At 39.9% G+C, this 17,119-nt stretch overlaps 1 protein-coding gene across 1 annotated transcript in view; it reads right to left on the reverse strand.

The window, feature by feature from the left end:
- The window catches only part of mst1 (macrophage stimulating 1), a 27,972-nt gene continuing 10,853 nt past the window's right edge, over positions 1-17,119 (reverse strand). The window contains exons 6-18 of the mRNA XM_004068619.5: positions 16,835-16,955; positions 16,496-16,614; positions 14,613-14,787; positions 14,259-14,389; positions 12,601-12,703; positions 12,330-12,466; positions 12,188-12,220; positions 12,003-12,114; positions 11,837-11,914; positions 5,293-5,439; positions 5,115-5,221; positions 4,793-4,932; positions 1-570 (exon numbers count right to left, since the gene is read on the reverse strand). Coding sequence (XP_004068667.1) covers positions 409-570; positions 4,793-4,932; positions 5,115-5,221; positions 5,293-5,439; positions 11,837-11,914; positions 12,003-12,114; positions 12,188-12,220; positions 12,330-12,466; positions 12,601-12,703; positions 14,259-14,389; positions 14,613-14,787; positions 16,496-16,614; positions 16,835-16,955 — 1,565 coding nt within the window. The 3' untranslated portion in view covers positions 1-408. The remainder of the gene's footprint in view (positions 571-4,792; positions 4,933-5,114; positions 5,222-5,292; positions 5,440-11,836; positions 11,915-12,002; positions 12,115-12,187; positions 12,221-12,329; positions 12,467-12,600; positions 12,704-14,258; positions 14,390-14,612; positions 14,788-16,495; positions 16,615-16,834; positions 16,956-17,119) is intronic.

A 17,119-nucleotide genomic window follows, 5' to 3' on the forward strand; every position in this document is an offset into this window, starting at 1 on the left:
TTCGCAAAAAAGTTGGTAGTATTTATAAGATCAACAGAGCTACAGTTAGAAGCAGAAGTTGGTATTTTTATGAATGAAAATAAATTACAACAGAAGCTGTAATACTGAAGGACTTAAAATATCGAAAAGTTCTGTACATTTCGGACACGTACTATAAGGAGATGCGTAAAATAATTAGCATAAACATTGTCGCAACAAATCGTATTAAAGTTTAAGCTACTTCTAAAGTAAAAACAAAACATTTGATTACACTGGGACACATATATTATTAAAGCACTGTAACTCAATGACAAAATTATAATTTTACACATTTCACTTGTTTGACTGTTTAAGAGACTTCGGGGAAGAAAGTTCGTTGACGCCTCGCAGGTATTTCTCCATGAGCTTGGTCAACGCCGGGATCCGTCGCTAAGCCATCTCCATGACCTTCTTGATCCAGTCCACGTACACAGACACACGGATAAAAATGTTGGGCTGTCCCGGGTGTCCGCAGCGTCTCATGGGGATGATCACGCCCTCAAGTACCCAGCAGTCACTGTTCCTGCACGCCAGAGGGCCGCCATAGTCCTTCTGCAGACACACAGCAACAACCATCTGCGGTCATTATTTGTCTCTGTTATGACTGACTGTCACTGCCGAGGTTGGAAACATCTTGCAGTCACATCTTGCCCAGTTCACTCCAAGTCGCAGACAAAGAAAGTACACCCCCCTGAAATTCTAAGGTTTTCAAGACATTGCGGACAAAAAGCATATGGTACTCTACAGACCGCTGCTAGTTAGTAAATCACATGAATTAGGGGTCTGCAGGGGTCTGCAACCTGGGTCTCTGGAGCCACGTGTGTCTCTTTTAGCCCTCCATTCTGGCTCTCAGGTTAAAGAACAATAAAACATTTTCATTTTAAAAAGCAACATCGTTTTTGCACTGAACGGCTCATTAAGCGAAACTGAATAGTTCGATAAATCAAACTTTGTTCCACTCATTCACAAACAGTTTAAGCGGTGTGCATGTCACTTCACGAGGCTCCTGACTACATTACCCATAAAGCTCCAACCATCTATTTAGCGCTTCCGCTTCATAGTTCGCCAAAATCGTACTACAACGTTTTGACAGACTTTTGACCACCATGAACCACAAAAAAATCAATTGGAGGTCAGTAAGCACATCCAGAATTTCATACTAATAGTGTACCAGATAATTTTATAAATAAAAATCAAGGATTTTAAGTGATTCTTATGGTCTAAAGATGCAGTAAGGGTCACTTTAGCTATGATTTAATTTTGGCTGGTTAAACTTACAAATTTCAGCGGACAAACAGTAGAATATACTGTCAAATTATTATTATTATTATTATTATTTTTACATTACACTACTACAGGGGTCGGGAACCTATGGCTCGCGAGCCATATATGGCTCTTTTGATGGTCACATGTGGCTCGCAGACAATCTTTAATTATACTTTTTTTTTTCATTAGACCAGTCCTTCTCGGGCGCGATGCGATGCCAGAGGCGCGCAGTAGTAGCAGTGCTTAGAGAGAGAAATCTGCGCCAGCGCTATCAGTTACTATTATCTATTATTTCACAGAGTTTGTACCAGCTGGAAACCTGTGAATTGCCGTGCCTAAAACTGCGCGCTCCCGTCTCTGAGAAAGAGCGCGCAGATGCGGGGACGGGATGTGTGAGGGAGAAAGCAGAGGGTGGGGCTGAGGTGTTGTGGGGACAGGCAGCAGGTGAATCGCGCAGGGATTGTAAAAACGTAAAACCCGCTTCCCGTCACTCACTGCAGCGTGTGAGTGTGTGTTTGGCTCCCCGTCTGCATGTGATCAGTCTTTGTCACATCTACAGAACATTCAGACCTACGATCACGTTTAAAGTTTCAACGCCTGAACGAAGCAGAAACTCACCACGTATCAACCAGACCATCAGCAAAACTACCACGAGAAATACTCATCATTTATTAGCAACAGAATAACAATGTTATTAAAAAGAATCCACAGACTTATTGTACTTTAAAAATGTTGAAATTAAATCAAATGCACACATTCATTTGTATATTTAGTTTTAAACAAATTGTCGCGGACTGAGTTGGGTGGCTGTTGGGCAGCGTTAAAAGTTCTGGAGTTCATTGAACGCGTCAAGCAGAGATCTGATTGGCTCTCAGTTCTGTCGCTCAGCCTGTTGTTAGGTAGTTTGGACCAATGGGGTTCAGCTATGGGCCGAATAAGGGAAATGGGAGGGCTGCAGCGGGAGCAGGGGAATAAAGTTGGGAGAAGCGCTCTCGTGTCGGCGGGAGAGATTCAGGAGTTGCTGAATTAATTGAACGGCGTTTGTTGCGGTCTGCAGTAACCAGAATAAAGAACTTTAAAAGATGTTAAGTCTCCGTGCCTCAGTGTGGGGAAGGGACACTACATTATTGTATGGCTCTTTCGAAATTACATTTCAAAATATGTGGCATTTATGGCTCTCTTGGCCAAAAAGGTTCCCGACCCCTGCACTACTAAGTAGAACCTTTTCTGCACTGAGACGCTCCCATCACTACAGACAAATCAGGCATTTGACGCACATTCAAGAACATGTTAAATGCAGGTTCTTGAACATGCTTTTAGCCCATGGTTTCACAAAGGACGAGCGGGGAGGGGCTTCTTCTTCTCCTTTTTTTTTGACTGTTTACTAGCTCATATCTTCCTCCTACAGTTGGAAGACACTTGGAGTGAAATGTCAGAGTGGTGCAAATCTTGTGAATCTCGCTCCATGCTTTTTCATTCACAACTCCATTCCAATACATGAAAGACTTGGTTCCATAGAATTCCAGCTGGGAACAAACAGCAATTATTAATTTCCCCCCCCATAATCAAATTTTCACTCGGTCGGTAGTTCCGTGAATCAAACGGGACACAATTCATACGTCGCTACCAAATCGGAGTCCCTGATTGGTCAAAGTTCTGGTTTAACTTTCAACGCATGTTCAATGGCTGTGCATTTTCTGTGTAGAGCCTCAAAGCGGCCATAGAAACTCGCATAGCGACGGGTGAACACGGCAGTTTTGAACGCAGAAGCCCCAAACCCCCATTTACGTGCGTCTACACAGGCTTTTGATTGGAAGTGGCTGCTTAAATGTGCACTGCAAAAGGCGGTGTGAACCTAGCTTATGTGGTACGAGAGGTCCTTTGAAACTCAACCAAAAGTTATAAACTATTTCACATTTAGAAAAAGAAACCACTTTGTTTTCTCTTTAACCTCTTAAAGCCTGGCGTTCTCATGCGTGGACGTCACATTCTGGGTTATATTGTATTCATTAATTCTGGTTAATTGGAGCCCCTTGGCTACGTGTTTGAAGGGTTAACTCAGATTTTAGCTCAGGTCTTAAGAGGTTAAGTTTATGTTATATTTATTCCAAAAAAAAAACAATAGTTCCTTTTTATTTAACATAATAACAAAATCATGAATGCAAATGAGTGTCTTATTTTTCTACAGGGTGAAGTGAGACTTTGTGGCTTCTACAGGAACGTTGTTAGGGAGAAATCGATCTGAGCAGCGTTTTAAGTGTTAAACGGTTGCAGACTCCTGCCTCAGATGAACAAGAACTCTTGACATCAAAAAGTATCTTCAGTCTTTTTTTTTTTAAGTCAAATGCTGAGGCGTTGTATGTTTTAACACATGTGTCATATCAATCACTCTCTGCAAACTTGATAAATCTCTCACATCCCCCCCTTCTCTTCCATAATGTTGCCCTTGTTCATCGTGGTTTATGCACAGCTTTGATAAGTTGCCGCCAAAGCACTTTAATGGGTTGGGGTCTGGACTTTGACCCGACCATTGCAACACCACTTTTTTTTCCCCAAGCTGTCCTGCAGCAGATTTGTTGGTGTCCTTGATGTCATTGCTGGACGAGTAATGGCGTGTGTCAGGTGCGGTGTTCATCTGAGGTTTGCTTTTCCCTCATTTGAGGTTTGTGTATGGAGTGAGTGAGGTTTCATCACACTCTGAATTGTGAATGTTACTCAAGAGGTTGTACTTTTCTTTTTTCACACGACCGTATAATGCGGAATAATGCCTGCTTTATACTTTACAGTGACCTGTAAAATACAGGGTTGTGTCAGGAAGGGTATGTGGCGTTAAAAACAAAACAAAAAAAAACGCCAAACCACCTGTGCAACACAGTGAAAGCAGATTTGCCGTAAGCTGAAAGGTGAACCGCAAATACAAGAGGGGTTAGGCATTATTTCATTCGTTCATTCGTCCCAAAAAAAATCCACAGCATATTTCTAATGCAATTATAATGTCAGCTTTTTTGATTAAGATATGGAGCTGGTGGAAAATCCTTTCAAATTGAACTTTTTTAAAGTATAGTTATTTGATATGTTCATGCTCTTAAAATACAAAAAAAAAAAACCTCATGTACCACCTACCTTGTCTCACCATTCATTCACCACAAACTTATTTAATCTTCAGAAAAACTTTGCATATGAATAAAACAAGCTTTGTATGTGTATATATATAAGAAGAATCTCACAGATCCCTATATATCACTATAAATAAAATAACAAACCATTGAAACGTTGGAGACAATGGCATCATCAGGCTTAATAAGTATAAACGCCGCTCAGAAATTTGTCCCAGTTTTCGTGACAATTGCAAGTGAAACCGTCCGACCTTAGCATGAACCGCATGATTGCAGTGGCGACGCCATACAATGGATGTGATTACCAATGGCTATCGTATAAACAGGGCAGAAGAAATGTAGAAATGCAGCAAACAAAACCAGTAGAAAGGGAGCTCCTTTTCTCCACCTACCTCACATGCACCCACTCCACCCTGGAACGAGTTCGTGCACATCTCGTTTTCACGAACCCGACCTCTGAAGTACTGGTTGCATATCCTGTTACTGATGACTGGTACTTTGGCTACGTTGAGGACAGTCTCGTCCCCGGTTCCTGGAAAAACAAAAGGAAGATGTTTTTACTAGCTAATGTGCTCGGAGAGAAGAATATAAATCATGGCAGGTATTTAATAGCCTTCACTAGCTTTCTGATTCTCTCCAAGTACATGAATTCACATTCATTTTCTTTGTGAAACACAGCACATTCACTGTGAAATGTCTGAGGGTCACACTTGCCTTTTGTCTCCCCCCATCCTGCGATCTCACACTCCGTTCCCTCTGGGACTATGTATCGCTCGGGAGGCAGGCAGATCTGAGACACACGCTCATTAAACTGAGCAGGGCTGCAGAAAGAGGACAGACATTACTGTCACAGGACTTTCCAGCATGCAGGTGGCACCTGAAGCGCACGCACAATTCCAGTTGGAGCATGACGAGCTGAGACTCGGAGGGTCCGCAGACGATCTTGGTGAGAGGAATGACTTGGACAGAAGGCTCGCCTTCCTGCGGATCACGGAAAAGCGTTCCCAGCATGGCGGAGTATCCGGGCAAGTCAACATAGCTGTGTGCGCAAAAAAAAAGAAAAAGAAAGAAAAAAGGAGAGATTTGAGTCTTTAAATGATAGTCTTGTGCAGATCTCAAGCTTTTTTTAAATGACTTGGCTCAGGCTGAGATTTTATAGGCAGATTTCAAAAACCACATCTGATGCCAAAAGGAGGCCCTTATCACTTTGATGTTTACAACACGTTGTGATAAGATCACTTTACAGTCAGTTAGAACAAATGCACGATTTGTTGGCTCAATAAAAATGTACAAAACGTCAAAATTTTTCTTTTTTTAAAATTCAGGCTTTTACAAAAAGTTCAATAAATCACAAAAAGGCATCAAAAAACCCAATGAAACAAACTGGAAAAAGAGACAAAAGAAGCCATAATGTAAACACAAAGCAGGTCCAACTGTCTTGCCCTTTGGCTCTCCCACTCTTTCTCAGCTCTTCCTGGTTCAGGTAACCACCATCATCACCATCATCATCATCATCATCATCATCATCATCAGCCATACCTTGTAGATGCTCTCTCTATACAGCCTGAACTGCTTCAGTCTCAGTCAGATCCTCTTCGTTTCTTATCTGTTGAAGTTAAGCTCTGGTTTCTGCTTCGGTCTGTCACCAAGCCTGCATGTTCAAGCCCTGACCTGTTTCTGCTTTCTCATCTTGGATATTTGGACCACAATTTGGATTCTTGTTGGATGGAGACTGGTATCACCCCCACAGGATCAGGGTTTGGACTGATCCTGACTGCCCTCGCTCAGGCAGAGAGTTCCCTCAGCGTGACCCCTGCTCCTCCTGAGCTGTCCCTGCTTGCATAAGCAAGAACTCTTGTGCCACCAGCATAGTATAGGCTCATCTTATGCCCTCATGAACAAAGTCTTGTGTTTGGATTCAGTCCCTACTGTGTCTTTTGTGAAGCTGCGAGGCCTGCTGCTCCTGGAAGAACTCCACCTGACTCACTAATAAACTTTTTACGATTCAAATTGAGCTGGTCTTCTCTTGGGGTCCAATCTGGCAAGAACCCTGTAAGAGCATTATAGAGAAGTGGCTCCATTATCTTTTGGGAATATCTTATCTTCATCTCTTCACACTGTATTTTGCTAATTCACAAAACAGAGGTGGGACCAAGTGATTGTTTTGAAAATCACAAGTAAGTCTCAAGTTCAGAGTCAACAGCAGGGAAGTCCAAGTCGAGTACCAAGTCAAGAGCCAACCAGCTTCAAGTCACCTTCAAGTCATGAAATGTTTCAAGTCCTTTCAACAGCAGAGTAATATTATTCACACAGACCTTGTAGGCCTTTAATAACTGTATTTGTTTATTAACATTTTGCAAGCATATTAAGTAAATTGCCTCTGAGCTCATACATCCCCCATTTAAAAATCCAAAATGATTGATCAACTATAGACTGTGTTCCATATCTCATCTCAGCATCTTTTTATAAACATGCTAGATACATATTGGACAAAGCAAGAATGTAAAATGTATAGCTGCTCACAGTGCTGGTCAAATATAAGGAGGAGCCCTAGGTGAAGCTCAACTGCAGTGCACCCCCACCAAATATGTAAAAAAACAGAACATTTGTTCCATTTAAAATAATCTTAACATGTTTTTTGATAATCAGCTTTGAATCAGCTTTTAATTTGAAAAACGTAAGAGAGAAAGCGCCATCCAATAAATATCTTTTTACATGTACAAAGATGCTGGGCTTACTGCTGCAAAGTCCTCAATCACATCATCATAGGCTAGAGGCTTTATATTATAAAGCAGGAGAGCCAATCTCAGATTTAATGCTAATTATTTTGTAATACGCATCTGAAATATTAGAATTAAATAGAATACTTTTAAATGTTCCCACAGGTGTATTTAACCATAGAAAATACCTCATTAAAATCAGGATTTTCCAATCTCACTGATATCACTACAGAACAGTCAGCAAACATTTATCCAACCCTGTTACCATAAGGGATATAACAGGTTAAGAAATAGGATAGATGGACGAAACCAAATCTACAGAAACTAAGAGAGAAGAATGCCTTAAAACAGTCTTAAAAATACCAAACCCGTATGGAGTACCCCCTAAAATACAGTTTCCCTTTTTTGCAAAGTTATGCACAAAGTATTACTCATAAAAAAGACATTTTGAGTATATGCATGGTTAAATTGATTAGAATCATACATATAAATTGCATTTATAGAACAGGACAAATATTCTTCATTAGATGCAAACATCTCCTGATGGCAGTGAGGATGATGAAAGGTGATGCACCAAAATACCACCACATCCACATCCACACATGCACACCAAAAACCTTTAAAGCAGCAACTGTAGAAAGACAAAACAAAAGGAAACCAGCAAATACCAAACCCACAGAGTGCGAAACACAACACCACAAAGCACAGCAAGATGAGCAAACCAAAAAAAAATCATGCAGGAGCTCCACCCAGCAGCAGCTAAGACTAAAATCCTTCAAAATAACAACAACAATAATTTAATTTAGCATTATCCATACATTCAATAATGTATAGTTTGGGGTGTTTTTTCAGAGACAGAGTTAAATTATATATAAAATTCCTTTTAGACTCTTTTATTAAGGGTTCAGGAGAGTGTTGGGTTGCCCCGGGCGATCGCCTACCTTTCCCTAATGGTAAGTCTGCCCCTGAGTGTGCAGCAAAAATGGTGAGCAATGTTGGAGTTATCCAGCTGCACAGTTCTGAACCAGCTCAGACGAGCAAAACGAAGACGTACATGGATCTGTTTGTCTACAAGTGGATGCATCAGAATGACGCGGAGCAGGGAGACCTTGGTTCCCACAGAAACACTTTTACAAACAGCATTCTTTTCATTTGCTCCTCATTCACAACTATTTGAATAATAATAAAAAAAAACTCAGAAAAATGCCACAAGAACATGTTAAAAACACTTCTTATCAAAGTGAGTCTTTAACAGGTAGGCCTATGTGTGTGTTTTGTATTGTGACACTATTCTACTGATACTTTTAACATTTGACCACTCCTCCTTTATATTGCACTTATCTGCACTACATCTGAGGCAAATAACTATTTGAACACCCTGTAAACTTAGAAATCATGGAGGGGGGTGACATTTTCATCTTAGGCCCATGTCCACTGTGAGAGACATAATCTAAAAAAATATCTGGAATGTATGATTTTTTAAAATAATTTATTTGTATGCTTCTGCTACATATAAGTATTTGAACACCTGAGAAAACCCGTGTTAATGTTCGGTGCAGTAGCCTCTGACACAGGTCAAGCATTTCATGTATTTTTTCACCAGGTTTGCACACACTGCAGGAGGGATTCTGGTCCACTCCTCCACACAGATCTTCTCTAGATCAGTCAGATTTCTGAAATTCACAGAGTTTGAGCTCTCTCTCTTCTATTAGGTTGAGTCTGACAAGAAGATTTATGATTTCTTTGGCTTAAAAAAAATGTTAGAAGTGATTTTCTACCATGAATACAACTAGTGTCCCTCCTGACCTTTAAATGTTTGAGCAGATAAACAGAAATAAATCCAAGGTTCATGTTTATACATGTTTTTCTTGTCGTTACTGTTGTGTAAATCATTGATTACAGTTGTGGAAAATAATTACTATTGAGCAATCAATTCATAGTTTTATGATTATAATTTACTATCACTATAAGAGTCCCCCCCCCCCAGTAAACAGGTTCTGTGTAGCCGTTCATATAACTCAGACCCCATAAGAGAGCACTCGTCCTCAAAAAGGTTGGTGATCCCTGCAATAGATCATTTATTTATAAATGTATAATGTTTTTGGGAGGATTTTTACTGTTGGTGCTAGGAAATTAGGAAAACACCAAGCAGTTTCTGTAGTAATCTCAGGAGATATTTGATTTAGTTTTGAGTGTTTTTTTTTTTTAATATCCAACTACTTTTTAGTACATTTTACAAGAACATTGGCTCATATTTTATTTTGACTTAAATTAATGAAAATTAATAACGCAAGAAAAATTTCCCCTTTTGCTCATAATAATAATATACAGAAAAGTTAGTTTTTCCCCTTTCCTTCTTTTTTCTGATTGTTCTTAATGTTTAAGAAAAAAAGGAGGGGGTTACATGAGCTGACCTTTGATCCCCTGTGGTCGCTAAGGAAGTTCAATGGGAGTCCACTATTTTATGTTTTGTTCTGATTAGCAGCAAAGCTGTGCAATATCATTAAAAAGTTGGACTTTCAATCAAAATGTGAAGTAATAAATAAAGGATGATTAATTACTGCTAATTACAGCTAATTAGTCCCTGATTAACCTTTTTGGACGTTTTTTTGTTGGACCTGGCGGTTTTTAGATGACCTTTCGGCTGGAAAACCATGACTCTATCTGGCAACGCTGATCCGGTGCAGGAGAAGAGAAGATGGCACATTGTTGTGTTGCCCCCACGTAGTTTAAGTTCGTCCAAGGATGGTTTTTGTTGTTGGCCGCACGTATTTAAAATAAACTTAAAGTTAAAGTCCAATTAGCTGTCATGCACTTAAGTGCGTGAAATGTCTTCTCCGCATTTGTGTTCTCTCTCTGACTGCGTTTGAAGGCTTGCTGTCTCACATTTACCACAGAGGATAAAACTAAAAACAAGACTAAAATCGGGGACTGTTTTTACTATTGCCTCAACGAAAATAAGAAAAATGTCATAAAGTTCAGGAGGCCCGAGCAGGCTGGCTCTCCATCCTGCAGCTCGCCTCCTTCCCGGGAGCCGGCATAGTGATGGCGATCGGTCCACTTCTATGGGCCCTTGGTCAGACTGTCCAAGGTGTACCCGCCTTCACCCAGGTTCACTACCAGATCAATCCACCATATTCAGATGTTCAGATGTTTTAATTCTGGCCCGCCGCGCCACTTAAATTGCGCCGCAGGACCTTAGATTGCGTCTGTATCATTGACTTAAAATGGAAACCGGCCGCCTCTGCTGCGCGAATGGTGTTCAGTGTCAATGCAGCTTAACCATGACCTGTAATCCTAACCTTAACCCTTCCTCTGGGTCCGTGCGGCCAAGAATAAAGTTAAGCAACGGCCACACGTATTCGGAAAGTTACATGCGAAGAGTCACTTTCTTTCTGGCGTTTCATTTTATTTGCTGTGAAAGTGAATTCAACAATCTGTATTTGTTAGCATCATATCAATTCTTAGCCACGGTCAGTGCTACTTGCTGCTGCTATGTCGCCTCAATTATAATGCAATTCAAAGCATTTTCATGGACTTATCAAAGTTCTTTTTTGTGTAATTGTACTAAACAGCAGGGTCTGGTGCACACATTTGTCGTGTCATTCCGCATATTGTTAAAAAAGTGTCGATTTGGAACCAAAGTATGTCACTTTTCACCGTATCTAACTTTTGAGAATAGAGACTGTCGGTGTCGTTTGTGCCCCCCTTGTGTCAAGCTCTACTAATGCAAGACACAGCTATCATCATGAGAAAGGGGGGGGGTCAAGGGCAGGGCTACTCAGCTTAGCACCAATGGCCACACCCGCGTAGAGGAGATTTTGAAAACAGAAATATGGCTTTTTAAGACAATTACGTTGTGGGATTTTGGTTACAAACGTCAAACATAATTAAAACACTACTGATGTTTAAAAAAACATCTCATGGGGAACCGTCCATGCCATGCATGATTTCAATCAATAATCCTCACTTCTCTTTGGATCATTCAAACTCCACCAGGTAAAATATTGCGTGGAGCCCCAGTCTGAGGGAGATTGACAGTCATTTTTAGCTTCCTCCATTTTTTAATAATTGCTCCAACAGTGGATCTTTTTTCATCAAGCTGCTTGGCAATTGCCCCGTAGCCCTATCCAGCCTTATGGAGGTCTACAAACTTTTGTCTTTAGACAACTCTTTTGTCTTGGCCCTGTTAGTAGTTGGAGTCTTACTGGTTGTATGAGGTTTCTTTATGCAGCTAACCACCTCAAACAGGTGCTTCTAATTTAGGATAAGTGGAGTGGAGGTGGACTATTTAATGGCGGATTAACAGGTCTTTGAGGGTCAGAATTCTAGATAATAGACAGGTGTTCAAATACTTATTTGCCTCACTGTAGGCTACTCTAGTAGTACTCCCATGTAAAACTATATTGTGTTAAAACATTTTGCTGTACATAATTCCTCTTTGTAAAATATGTTGTCACAAAAAATGATAGCTTTTAAAAAGGTTGCACAAAAACAAGGTCACAGGGTTAAAACAGACTCCACCATGGTTGCAGTTGTTACACAAACTTGGATTTTTTTTTAAATGTATATTTATGAAATAAAATAGTCTACTTACCACTAGGAGTCCCTTAGAAAAGGTTTTAAACTTTTAAAAATTCTAAATTTTTCCTTTATTTTTCATTTTGGTCTAAAATCAGATTATTGATATTGCATGACAGCCTTTAGTTGAATTACCAGGATGAGAAACATTGCTTGGTGCTGATCACCCATCTAGAGTACACCAGAGATCCTCCACAGAAATGGTTTCCTTTCCTGCAACACAAAGGTCAAAGGTTCTCCTCAGTCCAGCATGGTGACCTCTGAATGTCCAGTACCAAACCTCCCCTGCTGTAAGAAATACCTGTCTCTGAGGCTCACGGTCCAAGGGGAGTTCCCAGGTATCCCATTCACGATACGCAAAAACCTTTGGGGGCGGTCATCCCTCTGTCCGCATTCACTGAACTCCACTTTTTCTGGATCCAAAGAAAGACATCATCACAACAGCCCAGGGGAGACGTTACCCTTCATTTTAAACGACCTACTTACCTATTTGTTCTGTCAGGGACACTTTTTCTCCAGCTATTAGAAAGAAACAAAAACTTTTAAATTAAAAAAGACACAAATAAAAGCGCCGTTGCTACCCCACGTTTTGCTACAGTGGATTGAGTGAATAAAACAAGGTTCATACCGCACTGCTTGATGGCACAGTAGTCAAACTCGGTTTTGGGGTCCGTTGTGTAGCACCAGGGTCCATGTTGGTCCCCATCTGGGTTGCGACAATAGTTCTCTGTCAGATTGGCTTCCGGATGTGTCAGGGGGTTTATCCTGCAAGAACACACAGATTTGTTTAAAGCGACAAAGCTCGTATGAATGCAAGAATGTCTGCCTTAAATTGTGCTTCTCTGTTGTTATTAATTAGAGTACTTGTGTAAAGTGATATGACAGTTTAAAGGTCATACTTGGTTCTGTGAGGTGTGTTTACGTTCCATCTCTGGCAGGTGACCCCTTTGCGAGTTTTGCGGACAATACCTCTGTAGTTTTTACCATTTTCTTGATAGCAGTCTAGAAAGATAAATACTTTTATCAGTGCCGACTGTTAACTATGAACAGTAAGCAGATCAGCAGCACTAAAATGGAAACAAATAGGATTTGAAAAGTTGAGTTTTAGACTTAAAAAATCAAACCTGAAAGCCATGGAAGACTTTTCTAAAATACTTATTGCATTATTTATAAAAGCTACACATGTTAAGGCTCCCTCCTTCCCTCCTTCCATCCCTATTTTTAAAATAAATTCAAAACTTGCAAAGAGATCGCGTCTCTGAGCCTCATTGTTTTGTTCACTTGTTCCACGGTCTGATGCCGGATTCTGTGGAAAGCTACACCGCTAAAGACGAGCTTTAGCTGCTATTTTTGTTAGAACTGAGCGACTTTACGTGCTAAATCGGGACAAGGAAGTGAAGACTTTAACCACTTCTGATTGGTCAGACTGATGACATGTGATTAAGCCCCCCAAGAATGATTGGTGGAGACAGTTAAAGGGGCGGGACTTTTCTAAAATACAGCCGAAGCTGCAGCTGAATCGCGGTACTGTACCGTCATTCTTATCAAAATGTCTTTAATAAAATAAAATAAACGCAAAGAAAAAGTATTTTATGATCTTTTATATTCTTAACTCCTCAGTGTTTTATCAGGGCCTGTTTGGATGAACAGAGAGCTGAAATCCTGGAGATGGGAAATGTTTTTAGATCAGTTAATGAGAGCAATTTCTCACGGCGCACTTGATCATCTCCCACGGCACACTAGTGTGCCGCGGCACACTGGTTGAAAAACACTGACATATAACATATATAGAGACTAGAATCAAACTAGAAAGGTACACAATTTTTTAAAAGACTCAAAGATTAATTCCATTTTTCTAAGCTTTATTGATTGACAAAAATACGATTTGTCATTCAGTGCACACGTTCTATTTAATTTAATAAAGATAATTTAAAAATATTAACACTACAATCCTCTAAAGACCCACTCCACGAAAACACTGTTTTTAACATCTTATTTTTAGCATTTTTCTCATGATGGATGACACATATAAAATAATTTACGATTAAAAGTTTCTGAATCAGGAGCAGATGAAGAAATGCTGGTGGAAGAAGCTCTCAATTGAGACGTAGAACCTGCGATGGGCTAAGGTCTCCCTGCTCCGCTCCATTCTGATTTATCCACTTGCAGACAAACAGATCCATGTGCGTCTTTGTTTTCCTCGTCTGAGCTGGCATCTGGATCTAAACTGAACTGCTAAGCTCATATTGTAAATGTTAGTTTGGGGTTGAAAGGGGCCATGAGCTAGTGGGACAGCGTGCAAACAAATGGATCATTAGGAAATAGTCGGAGGCTTACTTCCACGTTAACGGTCCCGCCTATAACTCAGAGGAGAATTTCTAATGAACTCCTGCAACTCTGCAATAAAACCAAACGCTTTTACAACAGATCAAAAGATGATCAGAGTGGGACGTTAATATTGTTGTGTATTAAAAAAAACATCCCTGTTGTTGTCTGTTAGCGGTTTAGGCGGCATAAAAAAAGAAAATTCGGACAAAGTAACACCTGACTAGCATACCCTCAGCTTCTATGTCGTCTTCACACCGTTTGATCTGTAGGCACAGAGCAGTCCTCATCTCAGGCGCAGACGTGAAGCACCACGGAGCCTCCGATCCATCCGGGTTACGGCAGTAATTCTCCTCCAAACCTCTGGGGAACATGAATGTTCAGACATCTCTCACATCATTTTGTCTTTTTGTTCAAAGTCCAAGATATTTATTTAGACATGAACAATTTAGATTCGTTCCTCAGCGTCCATACCACTGACTGAGCGTACAAAAGCTTACAAAGTATCTCCACTGCAGCAAAAGTCGTCATTAATAAACATTCACATACGATCATTTTCAAGTTTAGAGAGCAGGGAAGCTCTTACTTGCACTCATAAATGTTTGGGTGGAAAGGATGTTCGTGGGGAAACTGGGCATTCCACCTCTGGCAGGGGATGCCTGACAGCGTCTCATTGACCTTTCCTCTGTAATCCTCCCCTCGACCGCGGAAGCAGTTTGTGGTGAAACTAGACCGCTGACGCTTCTCCACTGGAACCTCAGCTAAAATATAAGGAGCAAGGGCAAAAAAACAAACACATTTAACACTTTAGAAAACTGAACGAGACCCTAAGGGGCTTAAGGCTTAAAGAATTGATTTAGTGTTAAATTAAAAATATAAATAAATTATTTATTTAGATGCTTTTGAACTGAATGACTGATTATGTTATGATTGAAATCTATGCAGCTTGAAAAAGAAGGCTTTGAGTCGTAACTCCAGTTAGTACCTCATTGGTTGATCCTGACTAAACAAAAATTCTATGTCTTAGGTCACCTTACGCTTACATGAATGGTAATTTCCTGAAATGCTAAATTCCTTCAAGCCAGTTTTCTCAGAAATGAACAGCAGAGGGCGACTGATTCTGCTGCACTTAAAATAGAACCATTGACTGTGTAACCCTTGTGCTATCCTAGGCACTTTAACATTGGGAGTTGGGTCATCTAGACCCACTAGACAGTGCTCTGAACCTTTTTTCTTCAATGATTTGTGATCTTCACTGGTGTCCATGGATTACATGAAATCTTTCCACCTTTATCCACCTTTGTCATGGTAGGGAGAACACGTCAATGTAAGGGTGGGGTCATCTAAGATAGCACATGGGTTAAGAGAGATATACACAGTTTCATGTACCTTCTATGAGTAAAACAAAAAGAAAAAAAGGGTTGTTCAGCAGACCATTTTTTTGTTGACTAAACAACATATTTCCATGTTTTTTCTTTCAGGATCTTTTATGCTCTGGCAATGTTAGAGCATCAGTATTTTCTATTCATATTTTAACTTGTTTTTATGCGTTTCCTCCTCGTGTTTATTTCCTTGCTGGCTTTATCCAACACTTTGCTCCAGAAGATTTTTTTGATGTGTTTTTTGTATAAAGTTAATAATGAATGCAAAAAAAAATATGTTACATTAAAATGTCTTAAAAGAGAAACAAATGCAAAGCTTTAAAAGAACATTGATGTCACTATGTTAGTTTTATGAATTTACAACATATATGGCAACTTAATAAATACAATCTGCACTAACTGCACTAACAATTATAACTTAAGAAAACTAATACGCAGTTTGCCGTCTCCAGAAAAACACACTAAAAAAAAGGAATCTGCAGTAGAAAAAACAAAAAAAAAACAACTGAAATTGCAGTGAGCTTCACAATAAGAACAAAATGAAATGAAAATATTCAAATTAACATTATTAAAAACTGGAAACCATGGAGCAAAGTCATTTCTAAAATCTCTATGAAACAGGCTACTACCCTGCTACCAAATCTGAGATTTTCTTATATTTTATATACATATATATTTTCTTATATTCAAATTTACGGGCTCCGTAAATATGTAGTCATTTAGCCTGTCTCTACTTCTTTTCTTTACGCAGAAAAGATTTTTTTTTCATGCATTTTGATAGTTTTATTGCACTAAACTGTTTATTGAAAAATCTAATTAGTTTTATTTTGAAAGAAATTCAAAACAACGTTACTGTGAATTAAAACATACCAGAACAGCTACAGAAAGCTTGTTATTAATGTGCATTTTAGAAATAAATGTCATAAAATAAAACTCTTTGTCCCTAAAAATATAAAAACTAAAGTAAACAAGCAAATCCAGTAATTTTTCAGTTCTTAAGGAACAAGAAGAGGAAAAATAAAATGTCCCTTTATTGCAAAGAAACATTGTAGGATAATTTCCTCAAAGGGATTTTTTCTGTTCTTACGGCATTTGCTGATGTTGCAGTTCTCCCTCTCTACCAAAGGGTCTGTAGTGTAACACCAAGGGACTGGAGAGGCATCGGGGTTACGACAGTAATTATCGTCTAAACTCTTATCAGGATACCTGCAAAAAACAACAGCATTAAACTATACGCTGAAACAGTGGATGGAAGAATAGAGTGCTGACTGTGTCTGGAATCACGAAAAACACTGAATGGGCAGACTGGTTATCTGTCCGGGCTACACCCTTTCTTTACCCAACAGTGGCCGGGACAGGCTCCGGATGCTCCATGACCCCGAAAGGGATACAGCAGGTTAAAAGAATGAAAGGAATGGAAGTGTACTTTTCAGGTTGGTAGATGTGTTGATGAGGATGCTGCTGGTCCCATCTCTGACACTCTTTGCCAGTCGCAGTGTGGTCCACCTGGCCCCGGTAATCCTCCCCGTTACAAGTGATGCACACCTCTGTTAATGGAATTAGAAAATGAGTCCTGTTTTCTGTGAGTGAAACAACTAAACATATCAAACACAGAGGGCTGGTCCCTTTTGAGGCTCTCTTGTTGGCGTTCTTGGCTTTGTAACAGTGGGCTTTTGCCTGCATGCGTGTGTCTGCACAAATACACATGTAA

This window comes from Oryzias latipes, chromosome 5 (assembly GCF_053564925.1).
Source record: "Oryzias latipes strain Hd-rR chromosome 5, Olatipes_Hd-rR_3.1".
NCBI lineage: Eukaryota > Metazoa > Chordata > Actinopteri > Beloniformes > Adrianichthyidae > Oryzias > Oryzias latipes.